Below are 25498 nucleotides of genomic sequence, written 5' to 3'. Positions count from 1 at the left end.
GCAGCACGGTGTTGTTAAGAGGTTACTCAAAGTAGTGTCTCAGGTTATTTTGGAAAAGTGTTAATGTGACTGTCAGAATTACCCACAGTGCATTTTAAAAATCACATCCAAAACTAACTTTTATAAATAGTTTTCATACATTGCTGCTAAATATTAATTACTTTTACTTTTGTAAGTAAAATCAATTTCACAGAATTTCCCATGCACACAGAGCATTGGAGAAATTACTTTAATAACAGAGTTATAGAAGCTTTTTCACAGCTACGCCTTAAATTAACAGTAGTATAGTCTTGTTTAGAGGCTACCTGAGATGGTTTCTCAAGTTATTTTGGCAGAATGTTTACATAGCCGTCAGTGTTGGTGCAGAATTACTCATGTAAAAAACAAACTTTTATAAATAATGTTCATTTCTCACCATTAAGTTGCTGCCAAATATCAACTACTATTATACCCGAGCAAGTAAAACCAATTTCACAAATTTTCACATGTTTAAGTTTGCATGCATACAAGGCGTTGGGGAAATTTCTTAATAAACTGAGTTGTAGAAGCTTTTTCACTATTACACCTTAAATTAACAGCAGCACAGTCTTATATAGAGGTTACATGAGGTAGTTTCTAGAGATATTTTGGTGAAATGTTAATGCAGCTATCAGAATTACCCACAGTTCATTTTAAAACCATATAAAAAAAACAAACTTTTATAAATAATGTTCATATCTCACTGCAAAATCTAAACTACTGCCACTGCTGAGCAAATAAAATCAATTTCACTAATTTGAGGAGAATCTACGGACTCTCTGCAGGAGTTACGCCTGACAAGTGATGATGTGATCGATTATTTTATAGCATTTATCTGACTTTCTGTCTTCTCTCTTTCTTCCAGCAACAAAGGCGTCTAGACCTGCTGACCATCACCAACTCTGGTAAGTCTCTGGGATTTTATTCTCTTCACCCTCTGCAGCAGCAGCAGCACCTCCCCGCTGACATAGAAATGCCCCGCACTGCCCCGTTGGAAGCTCAGTATCAACATGCATTCTGTCTCCTTTATTATTTGGTTTCACATTGATTTGACAGAAACATGCCAATAAGACAGCGAGAGAGTTTTCCTTTTAGCCACTTTGAAAAAAGGGGAGCACGCTGTTTTCTGGGTGCTGCTTTCACAGAACTGCACATTTAACGCAGATGAAACTGTGCTGCCACAAACCGCTGCTGATTTGATGGCTCCTGGTCCGTGGCTGCTGTCTGTGGATGTGATGTATTAAATGTCAAACAAATGTGGCTCTGAAGCTTTTATAAGGCAACAATATGGAAGTCATGAATTCAGTTGTAGTCAGAGAAGTCAGAAGAGCAGGTAAGTTCACCTAAACGTGTGTTCAGCACATATACATACTGTGCATACCTCTGTATACGTGGGTATTATAGCAGGTTATGATATATGAAAGGCTATTTTGAGAAGTTATTATTTTCTTATTAGGCAACGTCGGCATCCTTCCGTCTTCAGAGACGATGGAGTAGCTCCAATACGTGTCGGTTTATCTGCACTTGCGTGAGTGGCTGTAGAGTCCCGCTCGCAAGTGGCAGTTCCGGCAGCACTTGGCACAGACAAAAGATGATGCTTCCTGATTTCTCTGATGTTCCTTTCGCCTGGAACGTTTTGAGGCGATGGCTTCATTTGTTCTTGTATCATCAATTTGTTGGATGTCAGTTGAGAGGCCGGGACAAATGGTCCTTACATTCCAGCTTGCGAAACGAAGACATGGGGTCTTCGATTTCTTTCTATTATTTGTTCGTCTGTTTTTGCCTGGGGCGGGTGTTTTTTGGCCCACTCTTCGAATCGGAACTCTTCTCTCCACGCACCCAGTGGAGCAGGTAAGCCGTGGCGGAACAGCACCTAACTGACTGGGGACTGCCCAGCTTGAGGCGGGCGGTTTAGCTCATAAAGGGGCACCATGACAAAGACTTCTGTAATGCTTAATGACATTCGAACTACACTCATTTATTAAGTTAAACCTGTATCATGGAGATTATCACGTTTATGTCCAATTATATATGAAATAACTACCGTTGTGGCCTGTATTATGCATCTGCAGCTTTGCCAGCAAGAATTAAATCATCACTGAATCAATTATTGATCAATTTTGCTGCACAAATTGATTTACAGATTGCCACTTCAGCGGATGTAAACAAAGAATTGGGCGTAGATGCTATCTGATATTGATCAATTAAAAACTGCCTTGATCAGCTCTGATCCAAGGATTTTTTGTTCGACAGTTCACATTTTAGTTCATTTTATTAAACCTTTATTTAACCAGGAAGTGTTTGAGAGTCTTCTTCAAAGGAAACCTGGCAAACAAGGCAGACCATTGTAAAGTCACGAATATAAAATTGAACATGACACAACTAAAACATAAGAAAACAACCGGATGCTTACACATCTAAATGTTATAGAACACTCACACATGTTCCTGTAACTCACATAAATATGATATATTCTGTCGGAAGTGCAACTGAAATGCCACACGTTCAAGAAAAACTCAATTAAACTCTCACTTTTATAAAATCTGCACTTGTGCTGTTAGAACAGCATGGTAAACATTCCCTCTTCTCATCACTGAACCACTTCAACATATTCTGACACTGATAATAAACTGACAAGCAGGTGCAAACAGCATCGAGACAAAAAACCTTTTCATACACTCACTTATATAAACACACCGAGTGTTTCTTCACTAGTGCCAGTCTTTGAATGTAATAAATGAGAGGACTGATATTAGTCGCACATCTGAAGACTTGAATTTGTTATATTATGACAGGTAATCTTTTCTGAGCATATTCCGCTTGTTTATTTGTTAATCTTTTCTCATTTTCAGTCGACACATGACTCGGGGTGTGTTTTGTGCAGAGTAGTTTGAATCGTATCCAACACGCAGCTCAAACTCGTAACACGTAGTCAGGCGCGCATATGGTGCTCCAAGTTTGACTGGATGCAGAAACATGTCACAAAGTGGTTGCACCGCTAGAAATGTGTGCCAGTCTCTTAGAGAAGCAGCTGTGCGAGCGAGGGATCCGCCGAAACGGAGCGCGGGGAGAAGTTCGAAAAACGGACGAGGAGAAACAGATGGCGACGGCGAGGAGGATGCAGAGACCCATATGTCTAAAGTATCTGGATGATCTAATATGCTTTGATTAGAATAGTGCATATGTGAGGCTCACGGAGACCCGGTTAATTTAGCAGGTTTACGTTGCAGCTGTTCCTCAGGCCCTGGGCAGAGGCAGCGCTCACCCCCAGCCTTCACTGTCTGACAGAGGGCAACGAACGGGAGAAAGTCTTCAGAGCAACGCCTTCGATGGCCAAGCGAGAACAGAAAAGAGCAGAATGATAAGCATAAACCGTGTGATTTTTTTTTTCATGTAAACATTTACGGTTTGCAACTAATCAGGTGTGAAGATGCGATACTTCTCAAAAGGGTGCAGTAGGACTGGGCGATATGGGCAAAAAATAAAATCGCAATTTTTTTTTTTTTTTTTAGTCATCTTGGACGATTACGATTTTAATCGATTTTTGTTGTTTCTTTGCGGTCTGTTTGCTATGGCTAGTGCTAGCCATGCTGCACTCCCGTAACTGCCAGCACTCTTCCCATTCTTTAGGATGCCTCTGCTGGAGGTGCTGAAAGAGGTTAGTTGTGCTGCTACTCTTCGTTTTCACAGTACTTTTGCAAACCTTGCACATGACTGTAGTTTGCTCTGTGTCAGTCTTGTCAAAGCTGAACCACTGCCATATAATCGATGTAACATGAGGCCCTTTTCTCGACACCAACTCTTCGCCTGCTGTTCTGTCCGCCATGACGGGGGTGTGAGTGTTTTTGGCGGAAGGAGATGAGAGGCGGAAGCAAACGCCAATGCACAAGTCGTGAAAGGCAGAAGAAGAATCTGTATTGTTATATATTTAAGCTCGCCTTGATTTTACGATTTGGCAAATTTTCAAATCGTCAGGTTTTAAAAAGGCGAATTAATTGAATTAATTTGTTTTATCGCAGGGTGCAGACATTACCACTGCATGAATGTGCAGCGCTTCCTGTTTCAACACAGTGGTACTAAAGGAGTACAGTAAAATAAAATAAACTACCATTTTAGTGGATGCTTTGTAAGTAACCTCAGATATGTACTTAAGGAGAAATATATGAAATATTTTGTGCTACTACCCATTGATGTTAATCGCTTTATAGTCGCTCTTTTTGCAGCCAACCAATCATATAGCAGAATACAAAAAAAATGAAGTCAAAAAACAATTGTGAAAGTTGGTGTTGACTACCTTCATGAAATGGAAACTTGGGTCTAAAAAAAATGTCGCAAAAACCGCAGTCTCCTGGGTGAAAGTCCTTTACAGACTCACACCTCCACCCTCTAAGGCGGACTTTGCAGCTCTCGCAAACTGGAAACATTTCCTAAAACATCATATTTTTACCTTCCAAGAAGAAAATATGTTTCTTTAAAACATAAATGAGAGTGCAGTTTAGTTGTTTAGGAAGAGGGATGTCCCGATCCGGATTTATTCTTTTCCGATGAGCATGTGTAATGTTTTATGCTGCTGCCTTTCTGTGTACCTCTTTTGTTAAAACACCATTGTCAGTCTGTTTTGGTAAGCTTTGGTCGGGAAACGCTTCGTCTTTTTCCACAGATTTAAGACCAGACTTTAGTCAAGACTTCTGACTGCCGTACCGTGACACACGTTCCCCATAACCAGACTTCTTTGTGTTTGCTGGCTCGATAAAATCTAAACCATAATCATAAATGATGGGTACCATGATGGACTTTTTTTGTTAGTCACATTTCTTTCTTCAGCTTTTATATACACTCTCATACAAGATTTGATGCAACATGTGACTCTTCTTCTGCACAAAATAGACCCATTCTGCAGCACCTACTTCAGTTTTGCTCCAGATGCTGGTAGAAAATTGCTGTTGGTGTGCTCTCAACACAGCAGCAGCCCTTAAACTTTACACTCATCCATTTAGACATGATGCTCAGGTTCATTCTGATATGGTCCCATAATGAAGAACATGTGGAAATCACTTCGTACATAAGCTGGAAGCTGCTTGAGACGCATTTGTACATTTCTACATACATCAAGTTATGAATAAATTGAAGGTGGCGAATGGAGTTTTGACAGCTAAGAATTGTTGAATCATGCTTCGTTTTTTTTTTTTTAATCTACAGCGCGTAACGTAAATTAGACCCTCCAGAAGAACGTGATTATGCGATTGCATGAATTCCCACATTAATCACCAAAATGCCGCTGATTATGCGGGGGTCAATTATTTCCCAAAACAACGCATAATTCCCGCAAGAATCTCACATTTCCACGAAAAAAAAGAGAAATATGCGGGTCCCGCTTGATTTCACAATTTCTACATAAAATGAGAAAACTATAACCGATATAAATGGAGTTGTGAGTTTTTATGTGACGCCTGGCCTGACGTCATCAGTTCATTCACACACACACTAGAAGCACGAGCTGATGCAGAGCGTGGCGCTCAGAGACGAAAAACAAGAATGGCGAATGCTCAAAGATCACGTTTACCTACGAATATTTCAGCCAGAGACCGGGCAAAACAGTACCCAGATTTACTGCACGAAAGTGGGGGGGAAACTTTTTTGCACCTCGTGCAGCATCGTTCTGGAGCACCGAAGAAAATCAACCGTGTTGCAGGTAGTTTGCTCTGCCTCAAAGTGGAACTAAGCAGAAAGAATGTTTTATTTCTGAGAAATTTGTGATTGAGGAATGTTTAAGTCCTGCTTAAGCTGATAATAAATGAAACATTGACAGCTCTTACTGTGATGTGTTTTGCATGTAGTATGTCTGTTTATCTTTATATTGCTCTTTTTCATTCAGTGGTAGCCTGGTAACAGGATGTAGGAGAAGAATCACCTTTTTTTCCCAGTTCTTACATATTTCGCATCTTTTTGCATATTTCACAACTATTCGCATACTTTGCAACTTTCCGCAATTTCCCCGCATAAAATGGCATAAAACCCCCGCATATTTATTTGCATAATCAAGGATTTTAGCCCACGTTTTTCTGGAGGGTCTACTAAATGGTTGTTCATAATGTTCAGGACTTGCAGGTTGCTGTCATGTGCTTTCTTTCCACCAGGTTTTCTCTTCTTCCTTTGTTCTGTAGCACAAAAAGATGGTCACACGGAGCTGTTGTCTTCCATTTAAGCATTTCTCTGTTCAGAGGATCTATAGGGATTTATTAGTTGTATAGTGTCAAAACTGTCAAAAACAACCTGATTTCTGTTAAATTAAATCTTATACAACAAAACAAAGGAAAGACGAGAGTCCGGATGATTTGCAAAGCCACCTTTCTCACAAAGACTGCTTTAATGTTGCACTTTTAACTGGTATAAAGCATCAAAGTTTGGCACTAAATGGTTTTGTAAATGAGATAAACACTGAACAACAACCTAATGACTGCTGGAGATGTATTTTCTGTTGCGATAAAGTTTCACTGACTGGATAACAAAATGTCCTGTTGAACTTCGGATGTTACGTTGCTGCGAGATTCCACTGAATTCATCTTCAGACTGCTCAAAACTTGACTTCTCCCTGTTCGGATCAGCTGGCAGCAGCGGGAACAGTAGAACCAGCCTCCTTCAGGGTTCGATCTACACCCACAGAGGGACCCTACACACTTTCAATTATTCCTCACTGAAAGGTTTCTTCCTCCGACTAGAGTGGAGCTCGGTGTGCCGTTTAAATTATTGCAGGTCATTATTCAGGTTGTTGTTATGTGTGGCCTTGAAGGTAAGTCTATTATATTCTTAACTTGGCAGACATATTTTATCCTGCCCTGCTGCTTATTACTATTCACAGTAGGTGAGCGGACACACACACACACACACACACTCTGAACGCGGTGAAGGTTATTATGATGGCTGTATGAAGAGCAGGTGATGCTTGCAGATGAGCTGCTCTGATAGGGAAACACAGGCAGGACACCCTCTCCTTCTCCCAGCAGATTAAAGGAGTTTCCTTCCCTCCCCGTTCATCCTTGTCGTCATCCTCACCTGCCCCCCCCCCCCCCCGAAAGCTTCGTCCTCTGCTCGTTTGACTCGCTCGTTATCTGCTGTTATTTATTAGCGATCTTGCTTGTTGTTTTTGCCCTTTTGTGTTCCATTTCCCCCCCTCCTTCGTTGGCTTCTCGTCGTCTTCGCAGCACGGACGGCCAGGAGGAGTCGCAGGGTGTGAACGAAGTAATAGGCTCAAGTGGCTGCGTAACGTGCTGTGTCTGAGAGAGAGAGAAGATTTGATGAGGATCCTGCCCCCGCTGCTCTGCTGGCCTCTGTTTCTAATGGCGTTCATTAGCTGCTCTGAAGAATGATTCACACTTAAACATGCATTCGCACGCAATAGATGAATGTTTATCGAGCGCCGGGGTGAAGTCGGAACTTCCAGGCTCAGTTCAAAAAGAAGGAAAACACTTTCACAACCTCCCTGATAGTATGTTGCAACTAAAAACAACTAATATTGTTTATTCAACATTTTCCCGTATTGTAAGTCCTAGATGTTTGCAGACTAAACATTCAGCTGAAGAAGTAAATTCATGAACAAGTCGGTTATTTGCAGCTAGCAACAATTGTCTGTAATGACAGAGAGGACTCAAATCTGTCTTTTGATTGCAATGATTGCAACTACAGCGCTTTAGTCACCAAAGTAAAGTCCTTATACGAGACTCGCCACTCAGCAGCCCTCTTGATAGCACCCCATGGCACTTATTTCAGGCCAACAACATGAGAAATGAATGCACAGAGAGACATAACTGCAATCTCAATGGTCACTATGTGTACATGTGTTTCTGCAAAGTATGCATACCAATCAGGCAAAACATTATGACGACTGAGAGGTGAAGTGACTCAAACTGATTATCTCTTCATTCTGGCACCTGGTAGTGGGTTGGATATATTAGGCAGCAACTGTCCCTGGTTGTTGGAAGCAGTAAAAATGGGCAAACGCATGGATTTGAGCGAGTTTGACAAGACAACTGGGTCAGAGCATCTCCAGAGCTGCAGCTCTTGTGGGGTGTTCCTGGTCTGCAGCGGTCAGAATTTATCAAAAGTCGTCCAAGATAGGAGCAGCGGTGAAGCGGTGGGTGGCCAAAGCTCAGCGATGCACGTGGTGGACGAAGGCTGGCCCAGTCCAACAGAAGAGCTGATGTTGCTCAGATTGCTGCAGAAGTTAATGCTGGTTCTGGTAGAAAGCTGTCAGAGTGCATGGTTCATCAGTTTATGGAGCTGCACAGCTTCAGACCAGTCAGGGTGTCCATGCTGACCGCTGTGCACCGCCCAAAGACCAACAATGTGAGCATCAGAAAAGTACCTCAGAGCAATGGAAGAAGGTGGCCTTGTCTGATGCATCAGCTTTTCTTTAGAAGTCAGAAATTATAAAGACAGAGGGATAAAATTGGAACAGTAGACTGTATATGGAATAGACTACAATATGTAAATAACTGAATAAATACAACTGTCATAGAATTATCTCATAGATTTCTGTTCTGCTGCTGCGATCAGCTTTGACATCAGTATTTCTGGCGTGTTCTTTGTAAGAAAAGTTTTTCTTCAGTATCTCTGCATAATTAGTGTGTCATTACATCAGTCATCTTTTGCCTCTAGTCAGCCGCCATCACTGCTCCAGTTTTAGAGAATGGCTGCAGCAGCAGAGTCCGATTCAGTTAAATATAAAAGTTTTCAAACACCTAAAGCTGAAAAAGTTTTTCTTTAAAGTATCCCCAAGCAAAAATGTGATCTGTACATTGTGCAAAGCTTCTGCTGGAGATAAACACTCTCTTTACTTCTCTCCTGCTCTCTGTGCTCACATATTAATTATTATCAACACCTGGATTCCCAATGATGCTCTTCTCATTGACATATTTTCTATTTCTGTCGTCAGACGATGAAACGCGTCTAAAAAAGCGACTGAAATGCAGCTCATGAAGACACACGTTAACCAGCAGCTGCTTCCAAGCTGCTGCTCTGTAACTGAAATCCTCATTTTACGCCAACATCTCCTGACAAACCCATCGTACACATCAGTGAAGGCGACAGCTGCGCAGTGAATTTGGTTTTATTTCATAAAATTTAAAGCTGCTACCAAAGTCAAAGAGCTTTTACACAACAAGGAGTGAAGGAGCTGCTTTAGCTGCTTCATGCTTGTAAGATATCCACCGTGTCCACGTTACACTTTGTTAAATATAAAGACCAAACTTTTTCACTTTCAGGACTTTAATCAAAACTTGGATTTCTTTAGGACTTGCACCACTGACTTAAGTAATAAGCCCTCTTTTTTTATTTTTTAAATGAATGTTTAAAAGTTTTCTATCAGTAACAAATGGTGGAAACGGTTCTTAATGATTTTCAGGATCTTTCATATGACCAAATTTGAAGATTTCTGTTCCACCACTGTTTCCCTTCTTCTGGTCACAGGAAGTTATTTTTCTTCTATTTAAGCGTTGCTCTGTTCCAGAGATCTACACCCCCTGTCAAAAGACGGCTTCTCATTCAAATGAATGAGAACCCGTCTCAAAACTTTTGACAGGGGGTGTATGTAGAACTTTATTAATAGCATAGTGGCTAAAACAACAGCAGATTTATTTTTAATTTATTCTTACACAGCAAAAAAAAGGCAAAAACAGAGTGAATGCTTTGCAGAGACACTCTTCTTGCTCCAAGTTTTACTGAGCAGTTTTTTAGTTTATTTTTTAAATTAATATTCAAAAGTTTTATATCTTAACAAATTATATAAAATATTTCTAATGTTTTTTTAATGATCTTTCATGTGATTTTCAAACTTGACTCAACTATTTTTTTGGAGTTTATAGTTTAACTCTACAGCTTTGCACTTTGATATGTAAATTCTGTGTTTGCGTTTGTGTATTTCACAATAACATACAACTTGATAAACTTTTTTGGGGGAAAGCTAATCATTTTGATATTTTAATCAGTCAATCTAGTGTCCCTTAGCTTGGTTTAGTAGCTTTGTATTAGAAGCTGTAGTGTTTTCTGTGCTGACTTTACCTGATGAAGGATGGCTTGTCTTCAAACATGTACAGTAAACACCATTAACATTTTTAATTTTTTCATAAAGAAATGCAGAATGAGAGGCTACATTGATTAATAAAGTTAGTGGAAGACTAAACCGGACTCTATACAGTGTAGGTATACTTTACACACTGTACAGCTGTGATAAATACACAAACGTGGAGGAAGGAGCAACACCAGAAAAATAAAAACACTTTACGTCTTCCCTCCCTCTTTCTCATTTCACACACACACATGCACACTCGCTCCCACACACAGACCCACTCAAACCTCACTCGGCCCTCTTTAATTGGACACTTGAGCAGCGCACGACTGCATCTGGCTCCTGTTGAACACAGCCTGACATTTCAGACTGCTGACCTTTCCAGCCCCACCACAACTAAATAATGATTAGTCCTGGCAACTGTTCCACCACAGCAGCAGCAGCCAGGTACGCACACATGCACGCCAGCATGGACGCACGCACACACACACACACACACACACACACAGGTGCAAACTGCACACAGCAGAACGACAAAAACACCTGCACTGAAGGCTTTGTCTTTTCACAGTGAGAAAATGGGGTGCAGACATTGATTTGAGAGGCCATTGTCATTCTTTTGGCTTATCGATTAGATTGTCCTTTTCCATATCTGCAGTCAGCGCCCAATAATGTGTTGTTCTAAATTAACTCTGCTTGCCTCTGTTTAGTTTCTCCTTTGCCTTTATGCGCTCTCAGCATTACAGTGGAAAAAAGGTCAATCATATTCATGAGATCTGGGCAGATTTGAGAGGACGGTTGAGGCCGAGTGTGTGTTTGCCCGTGCGCTCGTGCACACACTTTCAGGTCTGTGCACGGAGGCGTGGAAGCGCGAGTGTGTGTCTAAAGCAATGAAGCAGCTTGGAGATAATAGGCAGTTCTCAGATCTCTCCTCTGACTTTCTTCTTTTTCACTCTATCACTTCCCTCTTTGTATCTCCATTTCCCTGCTGTTTCTGTCAGAGCAGAATAGAAATGTTCTTCATTAGAGCCCGTCTTTTTTTTTTTTTTTTTTTACAGAGATTCTTTGTGTTCTGTGCTTTACTTTCTCCAGACAAAACCGCTGTACATATCTCCGAGGTCAGAGGTCGCCTTTTACACAGCCGGCTGCACATATTCAAAAGCTGAATCTTTCATTACACGTATTAGCAGTGTGGAAATTTAACCTGTGAAAGGCACGAGTGTGCTCGCAGTATGTATAAATATGGAGCTGATTGCCAAAGCTGTAATTATCTTAGCTGTATTGTTTCCATGGCAACAACCAGGTCAGGGAATATCATACAAATAATATCACACATATTCAATTTTGGAAAAAAGGGGTCGCATCTTTTTGGTTTTCAAGTGTCTGGTGGAGTATTTTAATTACATAAAAGGTTCACCCACAGAGACTAGTCTGTTCTAACAGTGTGTGTTTAATTACAAAGTCAATAAATCTAGAAAAATGGCAGAAAATTTTGGCTTCTAGATTCAAATACAGCCATGGCCATAAGTTTAGACACAAGTACCATGACGCTTGTGAATCTTAGAAAATACCACAAAATTGTCACTTACAATATACTTATGTTCTGTAATAGACATCAAAACAGACATAAGTCATGCTGTGTCCAAACTTATGGCCATGGCTGTATATTGTAAGTGACAATTTTGTGGTATTTTCTAAGATTCACAAGCGTCGTGGTACTTGTGTCCAAACTTATGGCCATGGCTGTAAATGTAATTTTATACTGGAGATTGCGACGTTACATTGTTAAAATAAGCTGCAACCGATGAATAAAAATGTAACCTGAAAGTTTATGCTGGGCATCACAATTAAGTCTATTATAAAAACGGAACTTATAGTTGCTGAAACTGCCAGGAGGAGTCGCAGTTAATAAAACTAACACCCCATTAGGAAAATAAGGAGCCGTGCAAATTAGTTTGGTTGTCGATAGCCGGTTATTGCAAAGAGCTCAGCCAGCAGCTACAAGTTTATACCAAACTTATTATGGTCAGCTAGAACAAGACAAGCTCTGAACCTCATAAACTGAAAGTAAACTTTGCGTGGGGCAAAGTTTTTCTCATAGAGTGAAAAGAAAATGCATTTTTTAATTCCCGTTTTTGTTTATGCGCTGATATAATTCAATTTTAAACTCCCACGAGCCCTTTTTCCTCTCCGCCAGGATGTGCCAACATTTACAGTGTGTCCCTGTTTGCATAACACGTGTCAGGAAATACTAGAATAAGTTGGGAGATTACTTTAAACTTAAATTGTCTGCACCATAAACGTGAGGTCAACGGCAGAATTCCCACAACCCACCAGCCTGGCCTCCGCTAAGTCATTTAACGACATCCATTTCTTCAGATAGAAGTCTCCGGGCATCCAGCCAAACAATATAGTGATATTTCATGCATTTGTGTCTCTGTTGCAGCGCTGCTATTGCTTTGAATATGATGTATTTTTTCTCGGTCCCTGCTGCAAATTGCGTTCATGGAGTTCTGTCAGAGCGCTGCTGCAGGAAGAGCCTCCGCCGTCCTTTAAAACCTGCGAATCGCTTGCTTCGCCAAACACAGAAAGAGTATTTAAACTCTTTGTGTTGCCACCGTTTCTATTTTACTGTGATGAAAAGATGTTTGCGTCAGAACATTAATCTTTTCCCTCTTTATTCTCGCAGATGAATGAAAGTTAACCCTCTCATGTGTGCTAATTTCTGCTTTGTTCCGCTGCAGACTTTATCGGTTGATCTTTATCTGTCGGACCGGTTCCCCTTTGAGTGAGGCTCAAACATTTATTCATTAAGCTCTCATTTATTTCGCATTTATACCCGTCTTTCCGTAAGCTCACATTTTAGAGGTAAGAGATAAAGATCTAGCAAAGCAGTTTGGGTTTTTTGTGTGCAGCACCTTTTAGCCACATTCACTGTAGTACTCTGAAATGTTAATTACGTAGAAGAAAAAGGTGTTTAAACTCCATTTTTTTCCTCCAATTGATTCCATTGCGGCAGGATTCAGAAACCACTAGAGTACTTTTTTTTACTGACTTTAATGCTTTTAAGCTTCTACCACACACCATCCAAACACCCAGCACTTTTTCTTTGGCAGTGGGACGGCAAAAGAGAAGACTAGATGAGGAAAGTTGCAGGTAAAAGCGTTTGCAGCCGGTCAGGTTTGACCCGAAGGTGGACAGTCGACTCTGAAACAACCTGCATGCGACCTCCAGTCCCGGCGTACGTACCCGAGCTGATAGAAATCTCTGAGTGGCTCGATGACTGCAAGGTTGGCTGGCTTTCAGGGTGTCGAGCCCCAGAGATTTGTTTTAGTGGAACACAGGATTTTTGCACCTTGAGAGAAAGAAGAAGGGAAGGGGGGGGGGGGGGGGGGGAACAGAACGTTATTTATATGAAAAAAAATACTATCAGGCTTTTGTGTAAATGAGCAGCTGTGAAAACAACACTTCCTATTACTGCCCTAATTATACCCTTTCTCTGTGAATTTGCATATTTTATCTCCCTCCTCTTCATTATGGGGGACTATGCTTCCATTTTGATGTGGTTTTTAAAGAAAAAAAATCCACACACACATAAAACAAACAAAGGAAGAGATGAAGGATGGGTGGGAGGAGAGGAGAGGAGAGGAGCGCGCTGGCCGCCTCATATTGAGTATTTTCCAGTTGATTTCGTTGAAGGCTTCTCAGCAGCGTAGCTAAATAAGCAGCAGCATGCTAATGAATGGAGAACGAGTGTGATAATTTACCAGACAAAGACTGGAGGACTGTGAGAGATAGCAGCCAGAGGCGAGGGGGAGAGTCGGGGGCAGCGCGATATTGAAAATATTTAGAAAATGTTTGTCATCAAACAATTATTTAACACCTGTCTCCAGCCTATATGCCTGAAGCTTCGTTTTGTTTTTTTTGTCAAGCCTATATTAATAATGCTTAGAGTAAATATTCTCTGTGTCGCAAATACGGTAATTTCACGCACTGTACACACAGTCAGCCATGTGTTTCATGTTCTCGCATCCACAAAAGAGGGGAGAGGGAGAGAATGCTAAACTCAGAGGACACTAAAATGACAACAGAGAGGCGCTGAGACTCTGTCTGTCCTCTTTCTAAAAGGACGATGTGACGGAGACAGTAAACAGTCTGTGAACAGGCTGTGGGCTCTGAGATTATTTCTTTGTCACCAGCAGAGCCACCAGTGTTGCTGAGCACTGCTGTGGAGCAAATCCTCCTAGAGAGGACTGATTGGATTTTTGTTCCAGAGAGCCTTTTGTGTTAGCAGCATAGGGACTAGATAATAGAGGCCGATGCCACTCTGTCTCTGTGCTATGGCTGGTGGATTGAGTTTTTGGTGTGTGTGTGTGTGTGTGTGTGTGTGTGTGTGTGTGTGTGTGTGTGTGTGTGTGTGTGTGTGTGTGTGTGTGTGTGTGTGTGTGTGTGTGTAGGCAGGATATTGTCTCCATAAACAACCACTACATCACTATTTGCAGCCACTTTTAGCTTTCGAACCTTTAGGAGGCTAATTATCAGAACATCTGGGCACCTTTTACTAATATATGGCTTTATCATTAAGCTCAGTTGAATTGTTAATATAATAAGCTGTCACTCTGCTAAGTTGATTAAAGGAGAATATTTAATGCTCCCAGCTGCAGAGCAGGTAGACGAACGCCACCAGGAGACACCTTGCCCTTGGTCAAGGTCATTCTCAGCCTTTTCTCAGTCTGAGCTTCAGTCTGCCTGTCAGATCGGTGTGTGCGGCATGTGTGTCTACTGGGTGTGTATGTAGAGTACTGTATGTATAAATAAAATAATATATACATTATTGATTTCTGCAGGGAGAATCCTACTTTTAATTGCCCCGCTTTCACAGTGCGGGTCAGGAACCAGGTTCATCTACAGAGCAGCAGCTCCGCTCTTCCTCCAGAAAACTCTGAGCACACTCTGAATTCCTTTCAATGCAGGAAATTCTCCAGCTCATTATGTCTTCCTGCTGTCCTGTGTGTGACTTTGTGCTGACCTCTGTTGGAGACCGTGGAATGATACAGATGGATCTTTACAGGCCAATCGCACACAAAACGGCAGAGATGTTTGCTGAAGTGCAAGTTTAAAGTGATTCCTGGTTTCCCTGGGCTCTTTAAGGTCTGCTGTGCAGCTCAGTGAGAACAGAGGTGGACTGTTGTCAGCCTGTGCCAGATTGGTGTTGACTGTTTTCTCATCCATAGGACTAAATGTGTCCCAGCAGCCGGTTTCCCATCATCACATCAGCTGGTTTCCTGCATGCCGACAGCAGAGGAGAGGCATGACATGTGACATAGTTTTTCACAGTCAACGCAGGAATCCCAGGAAGCGTTTGTCTGTCCTGGCTGAAGGATACACGTTGTGAGATATATTGTGTTTTTATTTCTATTCCATCCGATGTAAAGCGTCACTCAAGGGGTTTTTGACTTTGGTTTGGTCAGCGGCAGGCTGTCATGAAGTTAGGCAGATTTGAAAGTTTAGGTCATTTTTGCACACTGTACACACAGTTTAGATTTGCTAATTAAGACGAAAAGCAGATTTGTTTTAAGAATTTAAAAAAAAACAAGGCAGCAAGGGTGCCAGAAAATATTATGGTTAAAAATGGTGGAATACTGTGACATTCAATAACTGATAATAACAATAATAATAATATAATTATAATAATAATAATAATAAAAAAGAATTTTTTTTAAATTTAATATTTAAAATAATTATGGAAAAAAATAATTAATAATAAAAATCTTTAAAAAAATCTAATTATTAGTAGATTTAAAATTTGAAAAAAATATTATAATTTTGTAGTCTAACAGATGGTTGGATTATTTTTAGTTTTCATTTATATTGCTAATTTTTATATATTTTTTAAATTCTCGATATATTTATTTATTATTTCAAATAACAGCAAAAACCTGTACAAAAAAATGCTAATTTAAATGCAGTAAGAAAAGTGTAATTTTCAAACACTATAAAAAAAAACTCAACTACTATTTGTAAAAGAAAAAAAAGGATTCTTGATGAGAGGTTATTCTACTTTTGGCCTCTTTATTCTCCGGTAAATGAATACAATAAGACTTTGTTCTCTTTGTTTCACTAATTTTCGGTACTTTAACAAAATAAATGTGTAACCTAACAGTAAAAAAGTTAAAGAAATGTTGAAAAAAGTGTAGAATCAGGGCATAAGAGAAGAAAAAAGAGGAAAAGCTCGGGAGGAAACAAACTTCACTGGAGACTTTCAACTGAAATTCCCACAAATGTAATAAAAGAGCGGAAAGTAATGGCAGAAAAAAATAAAACAACAATACAACTTCAAGCTTCAAATGTGCTTTTCCAGACACAGCAGCTGCAGCAGCACTCGGCATTAACCTCGGGATCAGTCTTAACCTCGGTTTGTGCAGTAGAAGCTGCAGCAGCGACTGTGGAAGGATTTGAGCTCCGTGACCTTGTCTGTCCTTGACCGCTGTGTGATTCAGTTTGGGTCTGTGTCCGGCTGGTTGGTGGTGAAATAAAAGGCCGCTACTTTTGCCCTTCAACACGAGCGGGGCCCCCTTCATCTGATCTCCCCCCCGGTGAGCAGCGAGCCGCCGGTTGGTTGGGGTTTTATCTGCTATTATCTGTCAGATGCCGCACACCTGTGAGCCCGGCCGCCCCCTCTGCATGACGGGCGGCTTCGGGTCGCTCGTCCAATCCCAGAGGCTGGTCGCTGTCAGATGCAGCAGCGATGAGAAGTTCTCTGGCTGCCTCCATCTCTGTTTGACAGCCGCCCTGGAGGAAAGGCTAAGAGAAGCACGGGGAAGAGAAGGGAAAAAAAAGAGGGGGGGGGGGGGGAATACCATTAAGATGAGCTGTATTCCCACAGACCAAAGCCTGCCCACCAGCCATGTGCTGCGGCTCACCTGGCTGCCAGATAAGTGGAGATTAGAGGAGAGGAGACGGGTGGAAAAGGTATTAAAGGTATAAGAAAAATTCTGTGTGAAACCCGGGGACAGCCTTGATACTTTTAGGATTTCTGGTGTCGCGTTTGACATTTGATGCCGATGCAGAAAGGGCACAGAGACACACAGTCCACGCTGCTGCTGCACACATCTGCAACCTTTTCATGTGTTTTTCTGAGCTTGTTTGTTATCGTTCAAGTCGCAGAGTTACAGTTTTGGGGAGTTTCCTTTCTAGTTAGCAGAGAATAACCGTCTGGTGAGATCAATACGGGTCCGCAGCAGGAGGCAGAGCGGCCCTAATGAACTGAATTGACTGGTGCTGAAATATGATCAGTATTTCTCTGGTGGTCATTATGTTCCTTATGAAGAAGATCAATGTCTCCTGGGTGGATCAGTGAGCGTACGCTGCGTGATGGCAGGGCCAGCACTGATACCATTCTAAATACTTAATGAAGGATTTATCCCCAATAAGATTTGCCACAGTGTGTGTGCTTGTTTGTGTGTGTTTGCGCCTCTTTCTTCCTTTGTTTCTTCCGTCTCTCTTTCAGTCAAAGGTCTGTTTTCGGGCCCCGCAGCATCAGTAACTGATGTGCTTGTATGAGACTGTGCTGTTCATTTCATGGGCTATCACTTTTTAAATTGGTGAATGCCTTCTTCATGGTTGATTAGTAATTCATGCAGAGCTAATTAAGAGGCATAATAAGAGAAAGTCTGGTGAGATGCCTCCAACCAAAATAGGAAAACGGTTTTACCCCGGACAGTAAACACTTGTGATTGATTGCAGCAGCACCAGAAAAGACATTTTTTTGCTGCTTTTTTCCCCTGAATCTTGGAGCCAGACACCCATGTCTTCATTTTTGCTCTTTGCTTCCCTGACTTTAGAGCATCTGTCCAGAAAGTCAGCCTTAATGATCCCTGCGCCCTCGCCGTCCGACGTCGTCACTTTTCTGCATCTGCCAACCGTCATCGCGCACACACCTGCACCGGCATCTGTCCACAGGCACAGGTGCAGCTTCTGCAAAGCAAATGCCGGTTTCAAATGTGCTCCGTTGCTTTGTCCGATCGGAAGCTGGCTGTTAGCTTTAACTGTCCATCCATCTGTCCGTCCGTCTGTGGGAACTCTTTATGATTCCAGTCGCAACGCTGCAATGATGACGTGTGTAACTGCAGTCTAATTCCATCATCAGCATCATTACTGCTATTATCCCGTGTCTCCCTTTAATGCAGGCTAATGGATGACCAATAAAGATAGATGAGCCTGGCAGTGTGGAGCTAATAGGCAGGACATGATGTCTGGCTTCTGTCCTGACTCGGAGTCTTTTAGCAGATCAACTCCCCACCACCAGCAGATAAAACATAGCAAAACTATTATCAGGAGTCGTGTTCGTCAGCTTTGGCGAATCGCTGTATCGTCAGCTGATTAGCTCGCCGATAGTTTAGGCCAAAATCAAAGCAGCTTCTGTGTGCTTGACTAATTATTGAGGAAAAAAGGGAGCAGTTTGGATTTATTAAACAAATAGCAGCTGTGAATTAAATTCTCATAATGGTGAAAAATCAACACACAACAACGGGCGCGCAGCGTTTAACTGATATTTTTCATTTATTAGCATTTTGGGTGTGGAAAGGTCATTTGAGACTTAATGAAAGTGCCGCCACCTCCTCTTTAATTACATGCGTGTATTCTTATATGTGTGTGAGTGTGTGTGTGTGTGCACACTCACGTAATTACAAATGCTAAGGTTTGTTCATTTTTGATAAATATTCCATTCCTGCTCTCTGTCCTTTGTAGTGATAATTTAAACATATTATCTTGTCCTCCGGTTCTCTTGCAGTAATGAATTAGAGCCAGAATAGATGAAATTAAACAATAACTGTGCTTTGCTAGTGTTTGCTTTTCTAGAGTCAAATAGATATTACAGCAAAACTGATAACAGTGTTTCTTATATTACCAAAAAACAAAAACAACAGCCAAGTTTGTAATCAATCAAGGCTTTTGTTGGGAAAAGAACAATCACAGTCTCGTGAAAAAGTATTTTCCCCCTTCTCTAATTCATAATTTTTGGACTATTTCTCCCATTTAAGTGTTTTTTTTTAAAAAAAAGAACATCATACCAGCAGTCAAGCATGGTGCTGGTAGTGTGATGGTCTGCTTTGCTGCTTCAGGACCTGGACCACTTGGTGTGATTGATGGAACCATGAATTCTGCTCTCTACCAGAAAATCCTGCAGGAGACTGTTCAGTCATCAGTGCATGACCTTAACCCTTAAAAAGCCGGGACCGAGTATACTCGGTTCACGCTCACTCGTACACACAGCCGAAACCGAACATTCTCGGCTCGCTAATTAACCTGAAATATGCACACACCTGTATGTTTAAAGGCATTATGGAGGATGGTTTTTTTTGTTTAATTTGTCTGATTCACATAAAATGAATATACTGACCTTTAGTGGACTTGTATGTATGGTCTCTAAAAGAATAAAAAATTTTAAAAAATAACTGTGGACATGGCAGGACCTGAAAAACATCAGCCAATCAACGCGCTCGGACCGAGGCGTTTGGTTTGCTCCCTTTCCTGTCAATCAAAAATCTTCCGGCTCAGGCCTAGTTACGTAGATTACGTACGCTTTGGACTTACGTGTTTTCTGTATGTGTTGCTTTGGTATAGCTTCGTAGTTAGCTGGCGACTTGTTTTGCTCATCTTTTTTTACATAATGGCAGATAAAGATCCAGGGGGACCCAGCCGTAAAAGACAACTTCACAAGTCCTACGCAAGTTTCTGGAGGGGGGCGTTTCTTCGTAAATGTTAAGGGGGGGAGGTTAGAGGGGGGTGAGGGAGAGGTTGTATGTGCGCATGCTACGTTCAAAGTCGTAGGAAATTAAATCTCCTCTAATGCCTTTAAGTCGACCAATGGTAAGATATAAACATTGGCCCCAAATTTGCTTATTTCAAACGATAAAGCCGTATGAGCCGTTATAACGAAGCCGCAATTATGAAGCTTTTATCGGGGCCATGTACCGTAATAAGACGGCCGAAATTCACAATGGCGAACGTCTACGACAATGCGACCTCACAAGACTTGATCGATATTTTTATGAATTAGGTGGTTTTAGTATATGTACTTCTCCAGAAACATGGCCTTGTAAGGGTTAAGCTGAAGCGGAACAACGATCCAAAACACACCAGCAAGTCGACTTCTGAATGGCTCAAGTCAAAGTCCGGCTTGAATCCGATTGAAATGCTGTGGCATGGCCTTAAAAAAGGCCGTTCACGCTCCAAAACCCTCCAGTGTTGCTGAATTTACACAATTGTGCAAAGAAGAGTGAGCCAAAATATCTGCACAGAGATGTGAGAGACTCATTAGCAGTTATAAAAAACGCCTGATTTCACTTGTTGCTGCTGAGGGTGACCCAGCCAGTCGTTAGGTTTTGGGGGCAATTACTTTTTCACACAGGGCCAGGCAGCTTTGAATAGTTTTTTCCTCTAATATATTAAAACATTTAAAAACTGCATTTTGTATTTACTTGGGTTATCTTAGTCTGATTGGCATTTGTTTGCTGATCTTAAACGTTGAAGTGCAAAAAATAAGAGTTTGAGAGGGGGGGCAAATACTTTTTCCACAGCATTAAATATACAGCAATTATACAGTCAATGTGTCCAAACTTTACAGCATTTTGTTTTGTAGCAATTTCATTTTGTTATTAAGTTGCACATCTCATCCTTTACATTTCTTCTGCAGTGAAACGTTCAATTGTGAACAAAAAAAATCCTACATGAAGAAAAGATGACGGCAGCATTCTTAATCAGGTCTAAATATGTGCAAAGCAGGATGCAGATGGTGGCCTGCACTTTGACAGAATGCAACAATGCAGAGCAGCGAAACTGGAGAGGAAAACTTACCGAGATTTAAAGCAGTTTCAGTTTCATAAAGACAAAATGTGCTGTTCCGCTTATTAACAGCCCAGTATCTGCAAATAAGTTCAATTTGTGTGGCGGTACGCTGGAAAACCAAACTCCACAAACACTAAACAGGTGCAATAAGATATAATATGTGTCTCTTTTTAATGCTGAATACTAATTCTAAGCAGGTTGTGGGTAGGAAAGGTTTTCATGAAGAAAAAGTGACAGTGTTTCCCATGATGGATTGCGCGAATGAGAGTAAAACAAATGTATAATAATTATAAAACAGCCCAGAAAATAATCACAAACTGTTACCTTTTTGGCTACCTATTTGTCAAAAAACAGATTTTTATTATTATTCTTGTTTTACTGGAGTGTATAATCAGACTTTTTTTTAAAATGTTAGAGTAGAAAAAGCGCAGGTGTTCCTCGTATCATTAATAACGCTTCTTCAGTAAACCATGACAGTGAGCCGGCGTGAGCAAGAAGGAAAAAAGAAAATTAATGACGGCTGCATTCCATTTAGATGAGGCAGTTTTGTGGTTTGTTTTTGTACATGTTAGCAAATCCTCGTAGCTTCTAGAGAAAAAAATGTTCAAGGCTTAAGGTTCTTCCTGCTATCACAAGTCAAAATATCTGCTGATGATACAAGAACCTCAAATTTGTGGCAGCTAAAAGGAATCCAGCTGTCATTTGAGGGTTGTTGTTTTGTTTTTTTTTAATGCTGTGTTTTCCCTATTATGACTTGCATCGATATTTTTAAAATCAGCTTTTTTGGCCAAGTCTGTGCACACGTACAAGGAATTTGACTCCAGTTTCATCTTTGCACTCGGTGAACTTTCACAAAAACACATTTAAACAAGAGCAACAGGTTAAAAAGGGGGAAAAAAGCTGACCTGCTAGCTTCAGATGTGTGTAAAGGAGCATGTTAGAAGTGAACCACAGATCAGTGTAGAGTCCGATGACAGGCGTAAATACAGTTATTATGCATAAATACAGGGTTATATTGACATTTCATATACATGCAGTAGGTGGACGGTACTGCAGTGGAGCAGAGCAGCACTGCTGGAATGAAATATGAACAGACACGTGATAAACAGCATGAACGGTGGTTTATAGGATTCAAAAAGAGTTCCTTGTCATTATAGACTGACTTATTGTTTGTTCATCAGAGCAACAGCCTGTAGGAAGAAGCTGTTTTTGTGTCTGGTTGTTTTCAGAGCTCCCCTTGCAGAGGGGAGGAGATGGAGCAGATTATATCCTGGGTGTGATGGGTGTTCTAACTCAGGACATGTGTAAGTCCTGGATGGAAGACAGGTTGGACCCAATGACTTTCGATGGATTCCATGCAGTTCTGTTCTTTTTGGTGGTGGTTTGTCTGTGAAAAAAGAGCCTACTGGGACCCACTGTAACAAGAAGGTCAGAAAGATGTCAGTCAAGAATATAGTTTTCACATCCAAATGGTTATAAAAGGAGGTCCCATAGGCTGGGAGATTGGATGAATCTATTTATCTAGCAGCGGCTGGCTGAGCGAATCACCAGCTGGTTCCTTTCTATAAAAACATTTCAGATGGTCAAGCAGAAATTATTGTCAAAATCTGATGGCTTGAGATGAGCCGACTGCTTGGATTTGCAGGAAAATTGTTAAAATCACAAAAATCTGTATTTATAACAGCTATAATATTCTCACTTTATAGCCAGTGTTTGACTTTCTGAGTCTATGAGGGTCTGACTGATGTTACATTTCCATAATTTCCAGATGCTGAGACTAACTGATGCAAAGTTTGAACCACTCAGCTACAATATGTTGTGGATGTAGCACTGCTTCATGTATGGTTATTGCTGTATAGCTCTCTTTAAGGTTTTTTTAAAATTATGTTTGTTTTTGTAGGGGGGGGAATATCCAACCATTTTATTTTTCTCCTCATGTTTTAATCATGTCTGAATACGGAGGATTTTTCTCAGAAAATAAGCAAGACAAATAACTTTTTGCACATCTATTTCACGTGACAGATGCATCGAAGAGGAACGGGCATGTCTAAAAGTTTAAAACTGACTCCTGCACAGTGTCTAACTTGCAAAAATCCATTTTTCACAACATTTGTGTGCTAGACTGTCTCTAGAAAAATGTTTTGGTGCAAAGAGAAGCCATCATAAACAGAGAGTGTCTGTAAATTTACAGTCAATGGACATACACCACATACTATAATCAAGCATAAATGACAAAATGTCATTCCACTGAATGAAAACGTTCAAGTACAGACAGAAAGCAAGAATCAAAAATATCCCAAAGTTAGTTTCCATAGAAAAGACTACACCAACGGATTGTTTTTGTAGAAATTAAAAAAAAAAAAACATAAATTTGGCACATAGCATTAAACTTAGCAAAAATGTTAAAAAATCTATAATAAATCCTTTAATGTTAAATTGCCTCAAAATTCCCAAATATATAAATACAAACAGCTTCTCATCTCCCAGAGTCTGTGCAATATTAATGAATACACATAAGTGTATACAGGGTGACCCAAAAGTTTGGAAACAAATGAAAAGTCTGTAATCCAAATGATATGTTATTTCAATAAATCAGTACCACAGATATATTCAGAAGAGTAACAGATTAGTGTTAAACAAACATATTTCCACATGTTCATGTTTGTTCCTTATACAAAGTTGTGAACGTTTCCACCACCTGGTTACACTGGTATCTTCTGGAATGTATCTTCATTCATGCTTATGAAGGTTCCTCAAACTGGACAGTAAATGTTGCCTCATAGTACTTTTGGATGTTTAAAAAAATTAAAAGTGTCAGATACTTTCCCATCAAGAGTTTTGAAATCTGACACTGATGGCCTGCATTTTGAAGTTCTGCTCCAGCATACCTGGACCTTATGCTTCTATTCGTTTTCTTCTGAGTTATTGCACTCGGCAAATACTATGCTTTTAAGTTATTTTATATAACAAAAATGGGTAAAATAAGAGTGAATTCATGCACCCCCAACTCAAATAGGCACTGCAGTTAAACTTTGTTTCCAAACTTTTGGGTCACCCTGGAGATCTTTGTATCAAACTATTTGTCTGATTAATTTTTAGCACCAAAACATTCTGAATAAATGTGTTTTTGCAAGTGAGACAGTGTGCAAGACTCTTTTTAGAATCTCTTGGGAAATATGAACAGAACTTTTTTTTTTTTTAAAGAAATTGGAAAATAAAGTTCATTTAGAGAAATTAGTTTTCATTGTGTCTCTGGACAGACTTCCATTTTTGCTGCACCTTTATTAAATAAAAATGTTGCTTGGTTTTGTCTAAACTTCTCCAGACTGCACAAGGCAGGACTTTTAAGTGGAGAGGTGTTCCCTTACAAACAGCGGCCACTTCAAAGACAGAGAGCTCCAGAAACTGAGCAGCCTTATGCTGACAAGCCCAGCTTTGAGGACAGGAGAGCCATTGAACAGAAGCTTAGATTAACAGTAATCCTCTGTTCGACTTGTTCAGAAGCAGCTCAAATCTCTTGTCTATCACTCTCGTTGCTGTTATAGTTTGTAGGGTCTGCCAAAGCAGCTGCAAATAGATTTACAAGATAACTGCAGCTTGGCCTCCGAAACTTCTCAAACAACTTTTGGTCCATTTACTTTAAAATGTGGAGAAAATGGCACTTTCGTATATGAATGTGTTGCGTTTGTTGATGGTTTGACTTGATGATTCTTCACAGAAAAGTGAAGCGAGCTCCCAAATCAATAGCCGGCAGACGTAACCATGCACTTGTATTGAAAACAGCCTAAACTACTGCTCCAATAAGTGGAATGAAATGAGTGGCATTATGTTCTGAGAGTCATTTTCATTGCTTTGTGCGTTTGTTTTTTAAACTCTCTTGTATACATCTAAGCGACTCTGGGAGCGGTCATACAGCACAGTGAACAAACATCATGGAGAAGCTGGCATTTGAAACGGGCCTAATCATAACTAACTAAATGCCTGAAACTATGAAACGAAATATCAGAGAAGAAAAAAAAAAGGCTCTGCATCAGTTACTTTTCAATTACAGCAGCCGAAGCAGAACGAAATTGTTAGTGTCATTTATCGACTGTGTTGCCCTCCATTAGAGTAACAACTGAGAGAAATCCATCCTGTTGTATAACCACCTGGCTGTCTTACAATAACAAAGAGTTCATTTCTGTCAGCTGCTCTTAAGTGTTCCGGGTTTGAGACAAGGAACAGACGAGAAGAACACCAGGAAACACATGAAAGCACGCTGAGACCAATGAAATCTAACCAGGCAGGTAATCATCTTGGTGGGTTTTCTCATTGTAGTTCCATAAAAAGAAAATTCCCTCCTTAAGTCTGCACTGTTTTCCATTAATCTGACCTCAACTGAACATGCCGGCTTCACGTCTGAATGCGCACCCAGCTCACTTTTCCGTAAAAATCGTGACCGCCATCTTACTGGGCTGTACTGAGTAACACTTCACATTTAATGTGAAACAACTCTGAGCTGCACCCATTCGCTTTAACAAATAGTGTGACTTTTTCCGGATTTCAGCTCCAGTACTGGTCCAAAAA

At 40.6% G+C, this 25498-nt stretch overlaps 1 protein-coding gene across 1 annotated transcript in view; it reads left to right on the top strand.

Annotated features, from left to right (window-relative positions):
- The window catches only part of agbl4 (AGBL carboxypeptidase 4), a 410530-nt gene that overhangs the window by 269682 nt on the left and 115350 nt on the right, over positions 1 to 25498 (top strand). Inside the window, exon 6 of the mRNA XM_051947376.1 lies at positions 884 to 923. Within this exon, the coding sequence (XP_051803336.1) occupies positions 884 to 923 (40 nt within the window). The remainder of the gene's footprint in view (positions 1 to 883; positions 924 to 25498) is intronic.

The sequence above is a fragment of the Acanthochromis polyacanthus genome, chromosome 4 (genome assembly GCF_021347895.1).
Source record: "Acanthochromis polyacanthus isolate Apoly-LR-REF ecotype Palm Island chromosome 4, KAUST_Apoly_ChrSc, whole genome shotgun sequence".
Taxonomy (NCBI): domain Eukaryota; kingdom Metazoa; phylum Chordata; class Actinopteri; family Pomacentridae; genus Acanthochromis; species Acanthochromis polyacanthus.
This window is presented reverse-complemented; position numbering and strand designations above follow the sequence as displayed.